Source organism: Pseudopipra pipra, chromosome 20 (assembly GCF_036250125.1).
Source record: "Pseudopipra pipra isolate bDixPip1 chromosome 20, bDixPip1.hap1, whole genome shotgun sequence".
NCBI lineage: Eukaryota > Metazoa > Chordata > Aves > Passeriformes > Pipridae > Pseudopipra > Pseudopipra pipra.
Window position 1 is genome coordinate 3,485,418 of NC_087568.1, and position 19,722 is coordinate 3,505,139.

Sequence of the window (19,722 nt, forward strand, 5' to 3'; positions counted from 1 at the left end):
CGGCCCCGCCGCACCTCGCTGGCTGTGTCCCTGCCCTGCGGAGCTGTGAGCTGAGCACGATCCTCAGCCCAGCCTTATGGCCCTGCCAGGCTCAGCCCAGCACTGTGCCTGTGGCTGAGGGCCAGCTCAGGTGGCACGCAGAGGCCAGTGGTGCCAGTGCCCTGAGACAGCTCCGCAGCCAGGAGGGAAACGAGCACCCAGAGACAGGAATACTGCACACTTCAGTGGCTGTTTCCAAGGCAATCGTGTATCTGGGTCTGCCAGTCCTGTGTGTCGGGGCTATAAGCCTTCCCAAGATACTCATCCCTTCCTTTTTTTCCCCAACTATCTTAACACCTGGTTTTCTCACCCCTGCATCCATCAGTGCTGCTGCTGCCCTGACATACCACTGCCATTGCTCCACACTCCTGCTGTGGATGTTGGGTGATGGGGCCAAGCAGGAGGCACCTTCTGATATTGTTTTCTTTGCGTCAGAACGAGCCTTTCCTTCTCTCGCTTCCTCCTCCTGGTCCAGTCTGGGATGGAGGGTCAGGCCCTCACCTCCCGGCACATCCACTCAGTGCCCGCTGGGCCAGGAGAAAGCCAAGCAGCCCGAAGCTGAGACAAGCTTCAGACACAACCAAGTTAAAAATACATATTTTTCAGACTAAAGTTCAGTCCCCAAATGGTAAGAGAATCCAGAAAAAATGCGGCAGGCCCGGCTGGTGGAAGGCTTCCAGAGCGAGCACCTCCCTTCGGAGGAATCCGGCGAGGAGTCTCGACTAATCCACCCAGGACACACCAGCATTTCTTCCTCATATTATTGGGTTGGGTGGCGTTTTTTTTTTTCCTCTTTTTTGTTTTTTCCGTCTGCTCAGCAGATTTGACATTTGCTGGGAAGGCGCTCGCAGGCACAGGGGCCAAACTGGGGTGCTGTGCCAGGGGGGATGGAGGGACCCCCCGGATCACTGCGTGCTCCTGGCACCAGCCCAGGGACTGTAGGTAGGAGTGGCTGGAAAGGAAGGGACCAGTGCAAGAACCTGGAGCACCACAGATGTGCTCAGCAGTCACACTAAACAAATACACAACATCAGCCCTGTGCCTCAGTTTCCCTTCCCTCAGAGATGTGCCGGGTGGGGGAAAACACGAGCACTTCAGGGGAACAAGGCAAAACACTCCAGCAGGACAGGTCCTCAGGTATCTCCTCCAACCCCAGTGAGGGCCTGGGTCTCCCCATGGGACCATCCCACCCACCCACACCACTGTGGATGCACCACTTGCTTCTGCCCTCACTCCGCTCCAATTCCCAAACTGCACCCCAAATCCCCCCTCGCCTCACTCTCTACCACTGCCTCTTCCCAGCTGCGTGCCCTGGGACCCCTGATAAAATCCCACATATTGCCCAGGAGCTTTTTTTGTCTGGGGCAGATCCACCATCCCACTGGGCACAAAGCAGATTCCTGCAGCTCCACATAGCTGGTTCCCTTCTGCCGAGCGGCAGGATGGGGACAGGACAGGGACAGGACACACGTGGCCTGCCATCCACATCAGCTCCTTACTGTCAGGAGGGAGGGAAGCTGGGGGCTAATGCCTGGCCCTCATGGGCTGTGTGCCAGCCTCCCCACAGCCCCTCACCAGGGAGGAGCCGCCACTTTCGGGTCAGCCGGCAGGCACTGCTTTCCCTCCCGGTGAGATGCCCACTGAGGAATTTGCACTTCATTCCTTGACACCCGCTTTAATTATAGGTATCAGCTCAGCTTCTCTCTTTCACAAGAGCCGTGAGCTAATTTCCTGCTCCCCTTTCTCTGTGAGGGGTTCACGAGTCACCGGATCCCTCCCCACGCAAGCAGAGAGCAGTGGGCTCTGCCAAAGCCCTCCCCAGGGACCAGGGCAGAAACTCCCAGCACTGAAGATGTCAGCTGTGACATCCCAGGATGATCTTCAGTATTTCAGCCCTGGTTTCCCATGTCACCAAGAGGAGTAGCCAGGCTGCAGGTGACACTGAGACATGATATGTATTGTCTAATGCCATTGCTTTGAGCCCTCCCTGCACACCAGGGTGCTCCATGCTCACCCACCAGCCAGCACAACACGCTCCTCCAACAACAAAATGCTGATGGTCTCTTCAAAATCCTTCTCCAACAGCACTGCAAGGGCATCCTGATGCTGCAGCATCCCCGGGATGCAGACTGTGCCACTGCCTACCAGCTGTGCAGGGAGCAGGTACACTCCGATGCCAGCTTGGTTTTCCTCCCCAGCTGCTTCATCACACCACTGCCCATCCACTCAGACGGAGCTTCCTTTGCAGGGTTGCGGGTTTGAGTGCTGTTGTTGTATTTACAAACACAAACTCATTAATTTCAGCCTAATGAGGACTTTACGGGCTGGGCATTACCATTGTTCAGTTTAAGGAGATACAAATAAATATCTCTGCAGTCTGTGAAAGGATCCTGAGCCCCACTGATGGCAGAGGGTCCCCAAGAGCGGGGCTGTCACCCCTTGCCTCGCTCAGGTGTGTGACCCAGTGTGCAGAGGGCTCCCACCCCAACACCCACCCTCTGTCCCCAGCCGAGCTGCTCTCCCGGCCAGACAGGTCATTCCACTGCCATCTGCCTTTACCCTCCCATCCCCAGCATTTACCCTCCCATTCCCTGCTAAACCACCCCAGAGCACCCCTGCTGCCTGTTCCCAGTCCACCTGGCTCAGGCACAGGCTGGGAACCCCGCGGGGGCTCAGGGAAGGGACCCTCAGCTCACAGCAGCCACGCTGCGCCACTCTGTTTGCTTTAATTTTTAATCAAGTCACGAGACGGGGCGGATGCTGCTGGAAATAAATCATCAACCACAACAGCAATAAAAACACCCAGGCAGCCTCAGCTCGGACTTGGTGAGCACAGAACCAGCGGCTGAACCACCGCTGTCCCGTCGCTGAGAGGGTGACAGAGCAGCTCCTGTGCCAAGCCTGGACACTTGTGGGTTGTCACCAGGGAAATGGTGACACGGTTGTACCAGGAAAGGAAAAACAAGCAGACGCAGCCAGTCGGGCGAGCTGCTCACCCCCATATCACCAGGGAAAAAAGGGATCAAGGGTTGCAGCAGTCCCTGGGATACCTGCCCTGGGGACACGCATCCCTCCTCCTCAGGGCTGCATCTCCCCTTTCCAGCCTCCTCCAGCCCCAGGGCCAAGGGGAAAAGGGGAAAGAAAATCTGTGCATGCCTCTCCCACGCAGGGTGCCAGCACAGCTCTTCTGCAAGGATTGAGCAATGTGGGGATGAGCCAGCAGCATCTCACAGCACTGTACTGCAGCACAGCCAGCCCCCCAGCCCTGCAGGACCCACAGCTGGCTCCCAGGAGCAACTCCAAGCCCACCTGCACAGATCCCACAGAATAAAATTCCTCTCTGCTCCTGCACAGAGGATCTAGCCCTTCCTCTGCACCAGGCAGGATCTGGCCAGGCCGGAGCACCGGGTCGCTGCATCCACACTAAGGTCCCTCCAGCCCCCGCCCAGCTCACAGCAGAGGGATGTTCTGCCTTTCTTCTCTGGGAGGATTAGACACACTTCTTTCCTCTCATTGCTTTTCAAAAGAGAGGCTTTTTATCACTGCTGATCCCTGGGGGAAATCTTTCTCTCTCTCTCTTTCTCCCCCTCTCTCTCTCTCGTGCTTTTATAGCTCGGAGAGTGGGAAAGGAAGTTTTCCTTCATCTCAATCTCTGTGCTGACAGGCGCACGCACAGAGCAGCCCCCCAGGACCCCGCGTGCCCCCGACACCGCCGGGGCTCCCCACCAGCTCCCGGCGCCACGGGCAGCATCACACCCGGCGCCGAGCCCCGGGAGAACGCCCAGCAAAACCCTCTCTGAGCTGTTTCGAAACCCAACGTCCTCGCCCTTGCGAAATCCTCGTAAAAACCCCGGGCAGAACTCGGCAGCAAACCCGGCTCAAGGCAGCTACAGGTGCTCTGCCCTCGCCTACCTGCTCCCTGTTCTCTGGAGGCTCCGATTACATTTTCCAGCGTTCCTTAAATGGATTTGATTTTTTTATTTTTTTTTTTTGAATCCCTCTTCCTGACTCGCTGCGGAACAGATCAAGCCGAAGAGAGGAAACCAAAGCTGGGAGCTGGCACGGCTTTAGACACGCACAGCTATTTTAATGGACCGCTCGCATGCGGAAAGCAGAGAACATGCCCAAGTGTGCGCGGGATCACGGCACGATCAGCCCGACAGAGAAACAAGTAAAGCCAGTGATCCCTGAAGTGCTGTCAAAAGCTCTAAGTACCCAAAAAGTGAACTCATGTTTTTTTCCACCCTCTGAGCTCTCTCCATTACCGAAATCAGGGCTGAGGCTGGTCGCGGACGGGGTGTTTTTTTTAATTATCAGCCGCGCCGCGACGTTTTCTCTGTATTTTTAGGACTCCCTTTAAAACTATAAAGGAAATCATCCAAAAGAAGTTTGTTCAAACAGCCTGTCAGTTTGAGGAAGTGAAATTAAACCAGAAAAAAAAAAAAAGCACCAACCTTGAATCCTAATAAATCACACATCCACACACACACAAAATTGGAGAAATCTGGGCATGCCTCCAAAGCCAAGTAAATGGATGATAAACAAAACAAACCTAGCTCTGCCCGGTAATAAAGGCTTCCACAGTGGGAATTTCTCACTCGGGAATCACTTCCACCGAGGGCAGAGCTCGTGGCACATGGGGAGCTTCCCCATTCTCCCACAGAGCTGTGCCTCCAGGGACAGCCAGTGATGCCTTCCCACGCTGAGCTGCTCTCCACGGACACAAATCCCACACTGCATGAATTTCCCTCCGTAAATCCCTTTTGGGAGCACGCCCTGGCCTCGGCCCTGCTGCGGATCGATCGCCTCGTGACGCAGAGGTGGCTGTTTGGTTTTGCTGGTGTCACCAGCACAGGCACCACTCGAGCACTGGGCTGGCAGTGGGGAACACACTCAGTGCTCACAGACCCACCCAGAGTAAACAAGAGTCACAACTTGCAAGGGGAAAAAAAAATCTGCAAGACAAAAGCGAAGGAAAACGTAAATGGAATAAGGATGAAGATGCTGAAATAAACCTCCCCGGGCACTCAGGGGCCTGAAGCAGGAGGCAAAATCAGCATATGGTACAGCAAAAAAGGCAGTGCCAAGTCCCCTTTCAACCTCCAGATGCAGCTTCCCATTGATATGGATGCTGCAGAGTGATGCCCATCCCTCCCCACACACAGAGTTCATCCTTTCAGGCCACGCAGTGGGAGGGAGAGCACAGGGAGGAGGGCAGGGACACACACTGTGTCCCAAGGACCATCCCATGACCCTGGTGCAGCCCCTGCATGCCCAGAGATGGATTCTAGGGGGGCCACAGATGGGTCAAGAGCCGAGGGTATGACAGCAAAGCCAGTGGAGGGGTGGACATGTGCAGTGATGTCCCCAGGATCAGCTGGCACTGTCCCCATCACCACCCCAGCACTGCCACCAGTGAGCCCCCACTGCAGTGACCCCACCCCGGGCAGGCAGCCCACCCTCGCCCCCATTCTGTCTTTATTTTCCAGCAGAGACTGTCAGGAAACAGTTAAAGGTTTCTAAGCTGGGCTCTCCTGAGGACTCCAGTTAAAAGTCCACCAGGCATTTTCCCATGGTGGACTTTACCCCGAGCGCGGCTGCGATAACGCACGCGGAGGTGCAGCCTGAGGGACCTGCCACCAGCCACTCTGCCACAGCAGGCTGGGGTGGCACCGGGGTGGGCAACCCCTGAAAAACACCCAGGGCCCCACACAGGACAGAAAAATGCAGAACAGCCCTCAGAACAGCATTTTGGAGTTTGGTAGCGAGAGGCTGCACGGAGCATTCCCAGAGCAGGGCACGGCGCTGTGCTATGGGGCTCCGTGTTTGAGACAGAGGAGCTCACCCACCTCCTGTGAGAATGACGTGGCTGCTCCCATGGAGCCCTTTCCAACCACCTCCAGCCCATAACGGGCACCCCTACACAAATTCCCCCCAGGCAGAGCCCAGAGATTTCTCTCCCTGTTGGTCCCAAGGGAAATGCAAAGACAGAAGCTGCTCTCCCTGCTGGGAACAGCCACCTGGCTCCCCTCTCCAAGGTTGTCTGCAAATCCTCTTTCACCAGGACAACACATACCATTTTTTAAAAGCTGGGTGATGTAACCAACCAGTATTTATAATGCTGAAAACATCCCAAAGCTCCATCTCTTCCAGCTCCCAAGCACACAGTGTACCCTTAATAAAATAATTGCAATGATGAATAGCTCCTTATAATGTTCTTCTGCTGCAGCTACTGACAGGGCCAAGAGCTGGGATGGAAAGTCCTTCTCCTCAATGCACCCTCCTCAAGGTACATTCAGGATTTTACCTCTTCAAACCAAAAAGGACGGAAAAATTGGGAAAGGTGCCAGTGCTGCCTGAATCCATCCCACCCTGCAGAGATGGGAATGCTGAGCTTCCTCTCCCCCAGCCCAGCCCCATCATTGTCTTAATAATAAAGTCAGTAAATCACAGTGGGTCAATCTCAGTCCTTAGTTAAGCTGACGTGATCTTGAACCCGCTCGATGAAATCAATGCTGAGCTGCCGATCCCGCCGGGGTCCAGCCAAACCACCCCAACAAAGGCCCCTCTGCCAAAGGGTCCCTGGGACCCCCAGCACTGGTGCAGGGCCAGGCAGCACTGGGAGGCCCATTTCCTCTGCTTTTGAAACCAGGCTGTGGATTTAATCACTCGCTTGCAAGTCCTCATGTGCCCATGATTTCCACACTGACAATTACAGGGCAGCTCAATGCATTGGGGTTGGTGTTTTGGTTTGTTTTTTTTTTTTTTGGTAGAGTCAGTTCTACCTTATTAATTTCTAAAGGTGTATTCAATTAGGGAGTGCACTGGCTCTGCCTTCCCTTCTGTAAAAGACAGCTTTTACTCCCAGCCAGGGCCAGACTCCCTGGGTGCTTTCCCAGAGTCTGTGCTCCCAAAGACTTACAAATGAGCCATCAGGAGTGGCCAAGGAAGAGCCCTGGGAACTGGTGGCAGAGAAGGTCCTGGGATCAGCTCTCACCTCGGCCTTGACTGCAGCTCAAGGGACTTCCCAGAGCCCTGGAGAACTGGCAGGACCGGCTGCTCCCACCCTGCGGGCACAGCCCTGCACCCAGCCCCATGTTCACCCCTTCCTACCCAGCACGGACCCCAAGGACCCCAACTCACACCCCAACCCAGCACAGGCACTTTTCCACCCCAACATGTGCTCTCCTCCCTCCGAAGGGCTGCTTTGGGGTCCCCACATTTTGGTCAGGACTGAGGCATCCCTCTGCTCTCAGGGATGAGCTGGGATGAGCTTCGCCCTCCATGCCACTGCTTCCCAGGCTGTATCCTCAGGTTTGCCTGCGTGTGCATCCCTGAGAACAGTTTTTCAGCTCCCCCAACACCAGGTGCCATTCCTGGGGTGCTGCTGAACTACACCAAGCTGTGGCCCCAGGGTGGGCTGCACCTTACACAGCCAGGACAGCATCCAAGGGCGAGGGCAACTGCTCCAAGAAAGAGACCTAGAGGGTTCCTGGATCAGCCCCACAGCCCCTGTGCTGCCGCAGGGTTTTGGGAAGGCGCCGGGAGAGGTGGAGCCTCCCCATGTGCGTAGGTGGGGGCTCCAGATGGGCACCGCGCTGTTATCTGCCACCCAGGGCTTGCTGCAAGAAATCCCTGCCCTGCAACATTTCCTGCGCACACCTAGAGGCCGTGAAACCTCGCTGGAGAAGCCAGACGTGGTTTTCCATGCCCGCCCAGCCTCGACTCCCACGGCACAACACCAGGACAACCAGAGGAGCGCCTGGGTGCTGCAGGGAGCGGCGCCGAACACCCCTCGGCGATCCCGGCGCAGGAGGAAAAACGAGATGGGAAGAGGGAGCACCCAAGCTAAACAAAGCCCACGGTGACCGACGGCCTCTGATTTCCACAGCCTAAACCTGCCCCACAGGTGAGGCACGAAGAGGGAGCGACTTGCCAGAAGGGAATGCTGGTTTTCCCCCCGCCCGAGAGGAGGGTGACACCCCAAGGTACAACTACGCTGGGGCTCCAAGGCAAAGCCCCAGAGCTGCGGGACACGGCAGCATCGCCACCAAAACACAGCTCCAAACACAGGCAAAAAACCCTTAACCAACTAAATCTGTGTCTCCCAATGCTATAAGCAGCAGAGAAACCCGCTGGCAGGGTCTAATTCAGGGTGCTGCCTTGCTGTGTGCCTCTGAAGCACCGTATCAGCCCCACAACACCCGCAGCAGGTGAGCAGAGCCCCCCCCCTTAGCACAACTGGGGGTCCTGCTCTCAGCAAGCCCCAGCTTTGAACTGTTGTTTAAAGTCTCAGACATTTGCACACAACAGGTATCCGCTGGCCTGGGGCCAGGCCTATCTCCAGCTGGGATCAGCTAAGCCTTCCTAAGTGCTTAAATAGGGGCCTGCAGGTAATTGTCCCAGGAGCCTTAACTCTTCCCGGAGCCCCTCTGATGTCGGGTCCCTGATGAGGAGCACAGGGCACAGCTCACTTGCAGAAAACCCTTCCCGAGTCTTGTTCCCTCTGCAGGATTGTGGTGCTGCCCAGGATCTGCCTGATCATCCCATAAATACCACGGCAGCGTCTGGGGAGAGCAGACTGTAAAGCAGGAGGCATTAACACCGCGGCTGGCACGGCTTGCTCACAGCATGCCCGAAGAGCAGACCACAATTTGCTTAGGGGAGCAGAAAGTTTTGGGTTTAGCACGTTTACCTCGGCAGGAAGGGAGCCTGGGTGGCCTCTGTAGGTACAGGAAACCCCTTTCTATCATGCACATCACTCCACTTCCTCTGGATTTCTTTAACCTTTCACTCTTGGCCCGATTTGTGCTTTCACACTGATTTTTGCACGTGTGCATTTCCCTGCTCCCCACTCCGGTGCCGTAACCCCACACCAGCAAAAATGCTGGTAGAGCATTGGCATCCTGCTGCCCTAGAGCTGGAGCAATCCCTGCAGGGAAGCCTCCTCCTTCTCCTCCTCTGCCTCACCCCAGAGGAGCTGGGTTTTTGCAGGAGGAGGGGAACACGCCACATCCCACGCTGTTGAGCAGCCAACACGCAGCTCCCGACCACCCATGGGATCCACGCTGGTCTGCGTGTGATGGAGGGGCACTGGAGCAGCTAATCTGGGACCTCAGGGACACATCCTGGCAAAGGAAAGCCAGAGATGGAGATTTTGCTGCAAAGGCGCTGGGTGGGGAGCCCCAGGCTCCAGCACAGCCCAGGGCTGAATTTTCCTTGCAGAGAAGGAAAGGATCCACGACCAGCTCAGTCCTGAGCCTTCCAATGCATCCAGGCAGGATGCAGCAGGCAGCACCCCACTGAGCAAAGGCATCCCCAGCACCACAAGCACATGGAGCAGTGCCCAAAGATATCTTTGGAGACAGGAGGGCATGAGGACAGCAGGGACATAGTCTTAATGTCACCTAAAGGGCCTCTTGAGGGGGAAGATGAGGAGCTTGTTCCCAGTCTCAGTGGGGATCCTGGCACAAAAGGAGCAAAACATTGGACCATTGAGAAAAGTATCAGCTTCCAGGAGCAGAGGGGGGGGAACATGCCTCTGTTGAGGCCAACAACTCCAAGGCAGTGTCACAGCAGGGACAGCAGCACAGAGCCCAGGGAAAACCCTGGGGATGGTGTCTGGGGACAAAGCACAGCTAAAGTCAATTCTCCAGGCCCCAACTGGGGGCATTTTTAATCTGTGTAGTTGGATAAATACAGAGGGCAGGAGCAGGTGGCCCCGGTGTCACCCTGGAGTCACACAGCCAGTGCACCAACCTGGCTTTCCATCCCTGCTATTGTGTCCTAAAGCTCCACACAACAGCCCACTACAGCTACACCATCCAGGGAGGAAAAAGGAAAAAACTCCAAAGCAGGAGCAAGCCAGGAAAGCATCTTTTCATCCCATTTGCATGGGACGTGGGAGGTCACCCTGAGAGCCACCAGCTCACAGGGCTTCCCCAGCCCGGCACAGCCACAGCAGCCGAAAGGAAATGAAGTCGCAAAGGTTATCGTTTTGGTGTTTGACTGAGCATAAAAATCCCTCTCTGAAAACAAAAACAGGGGAAAGGGGGACAAGGAGGGAGGAACGGGAGGAGAGGGGCAGCGATGCACGGCATGACAGCCCCAGAAACATGGGAGAGGGGGTGCAGGGGCTCACAACCACGCCAACACACATCTCCACAGCAGAAGAGTTTCCTGGGAAAATAAATGCAAAGTCTGTTATAAAAGTTTATCTGCGTGTGTGAGGAAGAGCAAGCGTGCCTGACTACAGGATAGAGATGTCATTATTTTCATGCATCTGCCTTACCCAATTTTATTTAGTTGCTTTCTGCACCATTTCATGCTCATTCTGCTGCTGAGCTAGACAATTGCTTTATAACTCTAGGGTGCAATTTCACTGTCTGTGAGCCACACGCACACGCACGCACACGAGTCTGCACTGGGATGGAGCAGGGATGCACCTCCCTCTCTCCCCACCCTGATGTTTGGGAGCTTGCACTGAGACGAGTTTTCTTAATAAATTAAAAAAAAGAGAGAGAAAATTAAATTAAAATGCTAAGCCACATCTTTAAGACACTATAATTCAAGGAGCACGTGAGGGGAGCAGTCCCAGTAAGCAACAGCTCCCCATTAAGGATGAGGAGGATGAACTGGAGGGCAATCTGCTCTCTCACGCTACGTGAATGCGGAGAGACGGAGCCCGGCAGGCTGGAGGGCAGAAATGCCATGAATCACACTGGATTTTTATGATCAATTGAAAGTCACACTTGACCAAGTGCAGGTCAGCAGGGAGGGTTGGTCACGCAGGTGCAGAGCTCCCTGAGACAGCAGCTTTCAACTTGCTGAAGTCACCTGGGCCCTCACAGGGTTTGGGTACCCCTGATCTTTTGGTACAGCCACTTCTGTCCCACACCCCTGGCCCCACACTAAACATCCCACCAGGCTGCAGCAGCACCACAATGTGGGTCAGGGCAGCTGTAGGGAGCGAGGGGTCTCCAGAAGCAGCCCCAACACTGCCATGTGGGGCCGTGCATCTCCCCATCACGGCGCCCACGAGCATCCCCTGCACGACCTGCCGCTGATACGCCGTTATCTGCTGCCTGCTCCACCCTGTTAGAGACCACAGCTCCTCCACAGCAGGCAGAGCCCAAGCCTTCCCAGGCCTGATAAAGTCACTCCTCTCACAAAAACGGGGCAGCAAAAAAAGGGAGGTGGGAGCAGAAGGGGAGTTCAGTTTAGTCTGGCAAAGTTGGTCAAGGCAGAAAGGGGGTCTCTCATTCTTTTATCCTCTTTTTCCAAGAGCCTCCACTTACACATGGGTCTTCAGGAGCAGAGCAGGGAAGCTGCAGCACTGGAAACCAGCTCTCACCCATCCATCCCTTTCACCCCCAGGAGCAACCAAAACAACTCCCTCAGCTCAGTGGTGATGCCCCCAGCTCTGTTCTTGCCTCTCCCTGACTCAGCTCCTCTCTATTTCCCTTCGTGCCTCTGCCACCACTCACCACCTCGCCTCCTCCATCCCATCCCGTGGCAATCCCGTGTCCCTGCTTCACCACCTCGGTGTCCCGGGGTGGATTTTGGCTGGAAGTTCACCCCCCTCTCCCGCACTTCTCCTTCCACTCTTGCCTCACCGCCGCCGTTGCCTCACTGCGACTCCATAATGGGCACGTAGGAGACGCGCTGCCCACAACGAAATTGTCTCGCAGCAGCCCACAGAGTTCACAGCAAAAAATATAAAGAAGGAAAACAACTTTCCAGCGCTCGCTTGTCAGCCAGAAATGGAAAAACAATAATCAAACGTTTCTGCCTTCCCACCCAGCTGAAACGAGACGGGGCATCCCTCCCTAACCCGCTCCGGGCAGCACAAAGGATCTGCTCCGGGAGCTGAGGGGGCTGTAAATCTCAGGGGGCTCCAGGGCTGCCCTCAGCTCCCCCTCTCCTAATTTCTTCTTCTTTTTTTTTTTTTTTTTAAAGTCTGTAAAGCTGAAGAAAGCCAAAACTTCACAAAAGAGTGAACCATGGAGAACCATGGAAAGTAACAACCAGCTGGGAATCCCATTACCATTTTATTGGTCCCCAGTATTGCCCCTTTTATCTCTTGGCTCTGCAGCAATCCTGCAGCTGATGCAACTTGGGGAAAGGCTTAGGGTTCAGACAAAACCCAAACCCAAATTTACCACCAACTTCCACTCATGGCCCACCAAGACCGAGAGATTCACAAAAAAATCAAATCCCCCAGGAGTCTGAAAGAAGGAGCAATGACCACGGTGAGAGGGATGATCTCCTGCTAGAGCAGAAGGGGATTCCAGCCCTCATCCTGACGCCTAATAAACCAAATATTTAGGAAGTTTCTTCCTCGCCCGCAGCTTTGGGAGCACCCGGATCGCACACAAACCCCACCTGTGAGCTTTTTTTGGCTCCCAGGCCAAGGATCTGGGACCCTCAAGAGCCCAGGAGAGCCCTATGGAGCCGAGATCCCAGATGGATCAGCTCTGCAGGGCTGGAAGCCGCCGTCCCAGCCGAGGTTTCACAACCACCCCACGCCCTCGCTCCGGGCCCCGTTCCCAGCTCCGCCGGCGCTCAGACGCACCCGCGTGCCTCAGTTTCCCACCCTGGATCTGCCTCATCTGGGCAGACAAGGACTTCTGAAGGCAAGATCCGTCCCCTCCTGCTGTCCAGAGGCAGGAGCTGGCACAGGCACAGCTGCCACCAGAATTACAGCCCCAAGGTGCAAGCCTTGAAACTTTTATTGTAGATCACAATAAAAGAAAAAGGGGGGGGGGAAGGAAAAAGCCCAACCATTTCATGCTTACGAATGGTCTGTTTGAACAGGATTATTTTTTAACTCCATGTTAAACAAAATTTCAAAGGAGAAGAGCTGCATTTGGGCTTAATTTGAGCCCTTTCTTGTAAGGGAATTGTTCCCTGTTTATCTCGGAAAACACCCTCCATTTTGAAAAGCTCCGTCTTCTCTAAATAAAAACTCAGGTTGTTTCCTTGACTTTGCTTTGCTTTTTCTAAGCCAAACGTTGTCAGAAAAGGCAAGTTCTCCCAGCCAGTTTCCATCTCAACAATAGAGCATTTTCCCAGGCTAAATTGCTTCTGTCTGAAAATCTTCTGGCAGTTTGAGCTGGCTGGCATGTGTGGGGATCCTTCTGTAGGGTTTTTTAAATCCTTATTTGCAATATTATTTCATCTGCTTTGCGCTGCCTTGATGTTCGAGCAGCCTTTGGAGAGACACAACCGCTCCTCCCTCCTCCTCCTCTGTCCTCCCTCCAGGCACACGCTTTCCTTTGAGGAGGAGGAGAGGAGAGAAATAAAATAAAAGACAAGCAAAGAGGAAAATGTCAGAAAGCTGCTTTTTGTGTGCGTGTCAAACGTTCAAAGTTATTCCAGAGTCTAGTCTTTAAATGTAATAAAATACAGCAACTCCTGACAAAATCAATTAAAATAAAACCACCCAGGCTGCCTCCCCTATTGCTTTGTAGCTCCACTGGCTTGGAGGGCCCACCTGGGCCTTTAAGGAAGCAATTATGGAAGTGCTGGGGTGGATCCTGCTCCGGCAGCGTGCTTGCTCTGCCGAGCATCCCACGGCACCACTGAGCATCCCTCTGCTCCACGGAGCATCCCTTCACTCTGGGGGTTGGAGCGAGGAGAGACCCAGCTCCTTCACCCACCAAGGGAGGTGATCATGGCTCTGACACTGGGAATCAGCGCCAGAGAACAGCATTAATTAGAGCCCAATTAGGTTACCCAGCTCGCAGGGAAGGTCTCTGCAATACTCGGCCCACAGTGATTTGAGGTATCCCCGGATTTGGTTATCACCAGCAGCACAGCTCCATGGAGAGGAGCCCAGATGGGGCACAGGGAGTCCCTTGGTAACCCTGCTCCATCACCATCCTCTCAGTTAATCCCCCTGCCAAGGGCCACCATCTCTTGCTGTCTCACCACAGTGGGCTCACAGGATATTTATGGTGATTTCAGGCAGCCAAGAGCCTTGGGGAACACCCTGAGCACACACAATCCCCCCAAAAGGCACCAGGATGCTCACAGGAACAAGCATCCTATGGACGAGGCAGGACCCAAGAACACCCTAAGCCCCTGCCCTGCAGCACTCACAGTTCCTCTGTTTGTTTCTTTTCTCAACCATCTTGCAAAAAAAAACTAAAAAAAAAAATCAAAATTCAGCTGGGTGGCAGGGCTCTGGCATATGGCAATCCACCCCTGCTCCCAGAAAACAATGCTCCAACAAAAAGGTTTTTAACCCATTTCTCAATAAATATTTATTTTCGCCTCCAAGATGTGAGTGGGACGAAGCCAGGGTGTATTTTCCAGTGAAATGTTTTGATTGCCCCCTTGATTTTTTTTTTTCTCAACAGGAGCAAAATGCCAATAATAATATTTGCAATGAATAACTCAAATTCTGCGGCTTTCTCCCCCGCTCTCTTTTAAATAAATAAAATGCCCTAAATTTGAGAAACACAAATGCTCTCCCCAACCCAGCAGGATAACGTGGAGTAAACTCAGGGACGCTTGGAGGATTTATTTCACTGTCACAGCCCAGATTCTGAAAAAGGCAGAAATTCCTTCCCAGCCCGTTTTGCATATGTCAACTGGGAGAGGTCGAGCCCTACACAAGGCTTCAGCAAGAGAGACCAGGACACAACTAGACTTTATCTTTTGAGGCCCTGCTTTAGCCCAACAGCCCCACGGAGCCAACCAGCATCTTCCAGACGTGGGGCAGAGGATTCCTCCTTCCTCACCGGGGTGCTCAGAAAAACCACAACCCTCCCTACATCTTACAGAAGTTTTCCTCCCTACGGATTTTTCCCATCAGCTGTAAATTTCTGAGGCTACACGGAGCAGAAATGAGGATCGTGGTGAGGAGGTCTCAACCCGGACAGAGGCTCCCGTTGATGTGCCTTGGGTTCCACGCAGCATCCAGGCTCGCCCCGGACACGTGGGATGCAGGATGGAGGTGTCTGATGGACACTCACACTCCCACGCTCTCTTCCACCCGAGGCAGCCCCCACACTCCGGGCTGTCCCCTCCCAGGCTGGACACATGGGGGGGGGGGGTTGTTTTTGCTGTTTTCCTCGGAGGCGTTCCCGCCCCAGCACGGCCAGTTCTCACCCCACATCCTGAGCAGCTGCAGCCGCCCCTGGCACGGCTGCAGGGCTGGGAAGATGGACTGGAAGAGGTTACAACCCGGTGAACTGACCTCCGGGAGGGAAGCACCAGCCTCGGACACCCATTAACTGTTTCTTCCCCCACAGAGCTGAGCCTCAAGGGAGGGCTCCCTGAGCCCACCCCCACTCCCCTTTTTCCTCCCCAGGAGGTACCACCTTCTTAAGGGAATGGAAAAGAAGAAAACAAAGCAATAAGAGGATTGCTACGGTCAGAGCCTCAGGAACAAGCAGCCACCTGAAGAACCAAGTCCCTTGGTTTGCACATCAGCCCCCAAAGCCTGACCTCAGCACACAGACCCCACCAGGCTGCAGAGGTGGATCCCTGCAGCCTCACAAGCACTTGCATGACAGATTTTTCTTGATTTTCCTCCTCCTGGAGACAGAGCACAACACATCCCCCCCAGAAGAACAAAAGCAGGACACCTCCGATGATGCTAAGCTCAGTCAAGGCAGATCTGTAGTTCCAGGCAGCTCCAAGGCAGCATCTGCTGGACCCTGAGGTGTTTATGAGCCTCACCAGGGCTCTGGTGATATCTGCACTCACAGACCCCACAACCAGGCTGCAGGTTGTCCTGGCAGTGGGACAGCAGCCAGCCTGGGAGATACCCAGGGACATACTGTCCTCACGGGGAGCCTCTGGCTGGCATCTGCCAGGAGCTCTCCAGAGGAGCAGGAAAATGAGATACTACTATTAAAAGTGCCCAGTGCTGGCCACGCTTCCACCCATGACATCAGCACGGTTATCTGAGTCTAACCACGGGCAGGACTTGGCCAGGAACCTCACCAGGTTGGCCTTCTCAGGCCACACTGAGATGAGATTTTGATGGGGGCACAGTAACAGAGTTGGATTTTGGCCCAGTTGCTCTTGTTCTCCAGCTCAGGCCTGTACTGGTGTGCAGGGAAACACACTGCACAAGCTTGGCTATTTTTCTCCCCTCGGCTTGCCAATGCCAGCTCCCAGCCATGGCATGGGCTTGGTGAAACACCCTGGCACTCTGCAAAGTCAGGGTCTGACAGGTTTTGGACCATCCCACCTCCAAAAAGCACCAAGACCCCATGGCCCTTCCAGCTCTGCTTAGGTTCCACTGGAAAGGTCTCTGATCACATTTCTCGAGGCTCCCCTCAATCCCACAAACTGCTCACAAGCTTTTAGACCCAACCTGCCTCCACTGCCCAGAGCAGAAACAAGATCTCCCCCTCCGAACCCTGCAGAACCCATTGTCCTTAGAACCAAAGTGATTTTTGTCAGTAATCAGTGACCAAAGACCAGTGGATAAAGTTTAGGAGTCTCTTCCAGAGCAGCACAACACGCAGCGGACACAAACCCAGACCACACACCCCACACAGACAGCTGGATTTTCTCCTGAGCCAGAGATGGAAAGTTATAACCCGCCCAGCCCCACTCTCCTGGGCTGCCTTGTTTTCCCTCTGGATGCTCCTGGTGAGCTGCACAGTGTGTGGCACAGACCCACCCTCTCCCCACCGTACACGTATTTATAAATGAGAAGATAAATCAGTTGTTTTCCATCTGCACCAGCATGAAAACCCTTACCTGAGCCAGCAGTGACACATGCTCCCCACCTTCCCCCTCAAAGCCAACCTGACTAATAACACAACATATTATTTAGCATCTACAGCGTAACAGGAGGGCTCAGGACCGACAGAAAAGGTGGGTACACACACAGGGGCCTGATCCTGCCCGGAATAACAGAGGTTTGGACCATCTTCCACAACAGCTTCAAAGGAAAGTGAATCCTCCAAACAGCCACCCCCTTCAGTGTGGCAAGAGAGGCACCTTCTGCTGGGGTGGGTGTTAGTGATGAGCCCCAACACCTGCACTGGATCCAGTTTGATTTGGAATCAGGACCCACTGCAGGTGAGATGCTTTTGGCCCGAGCAGCAACTCTGGGTGAGTCAACCCAGCAGCATCTCCCACCTCCCAGCCAAGTCAATGAGGAGCACTGTGAAACTGTGATTTTGGGAGCACAAAGATGCCAAACGAAGCCCTGTCACCCCACAGGGTCGGGGGTCTCCCTGCTAAAGCCCCCAGATCATCACAGCCCTGGAAACCCTCCTGAGGGCCGGGCCTGCTGGAGATCTTGTGCTGGTGTTTATATTTATTCTGCTCTTAGAAAAGAACAACTGAAACTGCAATTCTTAAACAAAACCAAAAAACACATTTAAACAAACAAACAAACAAACAAAACACACTACCATAGACTAGAGAGGCTGGGCAGAGATTTAAAGACTAGAGAAGGCAGAAGGATGGTCTTGCTCGTGGCTCGCTCGGCCAGAGGCTGAGAGCCATCGTGCTGAGCAGGGACAGGGATGGCAGGATTCGTCCCTCTTCCCCCTCGCCCGGACTTGGCGCCAGGCGACTTCGCTCAAACTTTTCTTCCCCCCACCCTGAGCACTGAGCTCTGCAATATCACTTCTCCTGGAAGCGAGACGCAGGAGGCATTCGCCCTTACAAGCCAGGACTTGACTCAGTCACCGAAACGATGGCAAACTCCAGCTGGAAATAGGTTTTAAAATGTAACTAAAAGGAAGCCGGGGAGGGATAAAAAAAAAAAAAAAAGAAAAAAAGAAAAAAGGCAGGAGGGGCAGGAGGGTCCCAATCGCGGCGGGTTTGGGCGCCGGCAGCGAGGGTCGATGCGAGCGGAGGGGCCGGTGCGGGGTCCCCGCGGGCGCTGCCTCCCCCTGCCCGGCTGCGCGCCCCGGATGCCGCGGGGAGAGAGGGAGAAAAGGGAGGGGAGGGAAGGGGGGGAAAAATAAAAAGGAGCAAAGTAAAAAAAAAAAAAAAAAAAAATTAAAGAGAAAAATAAACCGAGAGGGAAGGCGAGAGGGGGAAGCAAAGGCTGCGCGCTGCCCCAGCCCTGCGCAGAGCCGGCCCCGGGCGGGGAGGGGGCTCTCCCGGCTGCCGCTGCCCCGTTGGAAAGCGGCGCTGGGGCCGCGGGCGCTGCCCGGCCGGGGCTCAGCGGGGCTCGGTCCGGCCCAGCTCCCCCGCCCGGGGCCCGCCGTCCCCCCCCGGGCTGCGCCGCGAGGGAAAAAAAAAAACAACAAACCACCAAAACAAAACAAAAATACCAACTCGAACGCGGGGCCGGGGGCAGGGGCTGGAGCCGGGGCCGGGGCCCGCCCGCCCCGCACTCGCTCTCCGGGGAAGGGGCGAGCGCATCCCCCGCCCGCCGCCCCCCGGTGCGCGCCGCGGGAAGGGGCAGCGGAGAACGGGGTGGGGGGAGGCAGGTCAGGAGCTGATTTTATCGTATTTAAACACCCCCCCCCCCGTCCCCAACACGCACACCCCCCGCGGTAGGAAGGGAGAATCTCTCGGAACAGAACTCACCCAGCGGCAGGAAGTGTTTGGTGTCCATGGCTGGTGCTTAACTCATGCCAAGGGGCTCGGCGAGCGCGGCGGCGAAAACACACAGGCAGGGCGGGCGGAGGGGAGGGAAATCAGAGCGGGGGGGAGAGGGGGAGGAGGGGAAAAAAAACACCCACGGTGGGGGGGAGGAGGAGGAGGAGGAGGAGGAGGCGGCGGCGGCGGGGAAGCTGCAGCCCCGCAGCGGCCCCGCACCGGCGGAGGCCGCGGAGTTGTGGCAAACTCCAACAATGTAACTCCGCCGCTCGGGCTCCGCCGGGCGCGATCGGCTCCGCGCCGGGGCCCGCGCAGGGGGGAGCGGGAGCGCCGCGCCCGCCCCGCAGCGCCCGCCCGAGCCGAGCCGAGCCGAGCCGAGCAGCGCCGCCCCGTGCCCGGCCCCGCCGGCCCGCGGGGAGCGGAGACAGCCGGGTTGGTGTGGGGTGGGCTGGTTGGCTTTTTTTTTTTTTTTCTCCCCTTTTTTTTTTTCTTTTTTTTTTCCTGATTTTTTTCCCTTTTTTTTTTTTTTTTTTGCTGCCTTTTTTTTTTTTTTGCCTTAAAGTGATGGGGAAGAAAATAGAGTGGGGAAAAAAAAATAAAAAAGAAGGGAGAGGGAGGGAAAATAAAGGGAAAGAGGGGGAAGAAAAAAAGGAGAGGGGGAAAAGAAGAGGGGGAAAAGGAAATGGGAAATAGAGAGGGGAAAAGGAAAGGAAAAAAGGAGAGTGAAGGGAGGAGAGGAAAGAAGAAGAGGGGGAAAGGAGAGGAAAATAGAGGAGGGAAAAAGAGAGAAGGGGGGAAAAGGAGAGGAAAAAAAGGAGAAGAAAAAAGAAAAAGGAGGGGAAAGGAGAGGGAGAAAAGAGAGGAGGAAAAAGAGGAAAAAAGAAAAAGGGAGGAAAAGGAAAAAGGGGATAAGGGGGGAAGAAGGAAGAGGGGAAAATAGAAGGGAAAAGAGAGGGGGAAAGAGGAAAAAAGAGAGGAAAAAAGGGAGGTGTGTATTGCTGTGGTGGCAGCCTTGGGAAGGGGAAGAAGAGGGGGTTTCTCAAGTGATGCTGAGCTATCTCAGCTGTCCCCAACCCAGTGAGCCCCTCAGCCCTGTCCCCCGTCCCCGGGGTGTGTCACACGGCGGCCAGCGCTCAAAGCACGATTTATTTC

The 19,722-nt window shown here is 54.9% G+C and overlaps 1 protein-coding gene across 1 annotated transcript in view; it reads right to left on the reverse strand.

Annotated features, from left to right (window-relative positions):
• The window catches only part of RXRA (retinoid X receptor alpha), a 106,318-nt gene extending 87,440 nt beyond the window's left edge, over positions 1-18,878 (reverse strand). Inside the window, exon 1 of the mRNA XM_064676750.1 lies at positions 18,559-18,878. Coding sequence (XP_064532820.1) covers positions 18,559-18,586 — 28 coding nt within the window. The 5' untranslated portion in view covers positions 18,587-18,878. The remainder of the gene's footprint in view (positions 1-18,558) is intronic.
• Positions 18,879-19,722: the final 844 nt, after the last annotated feature.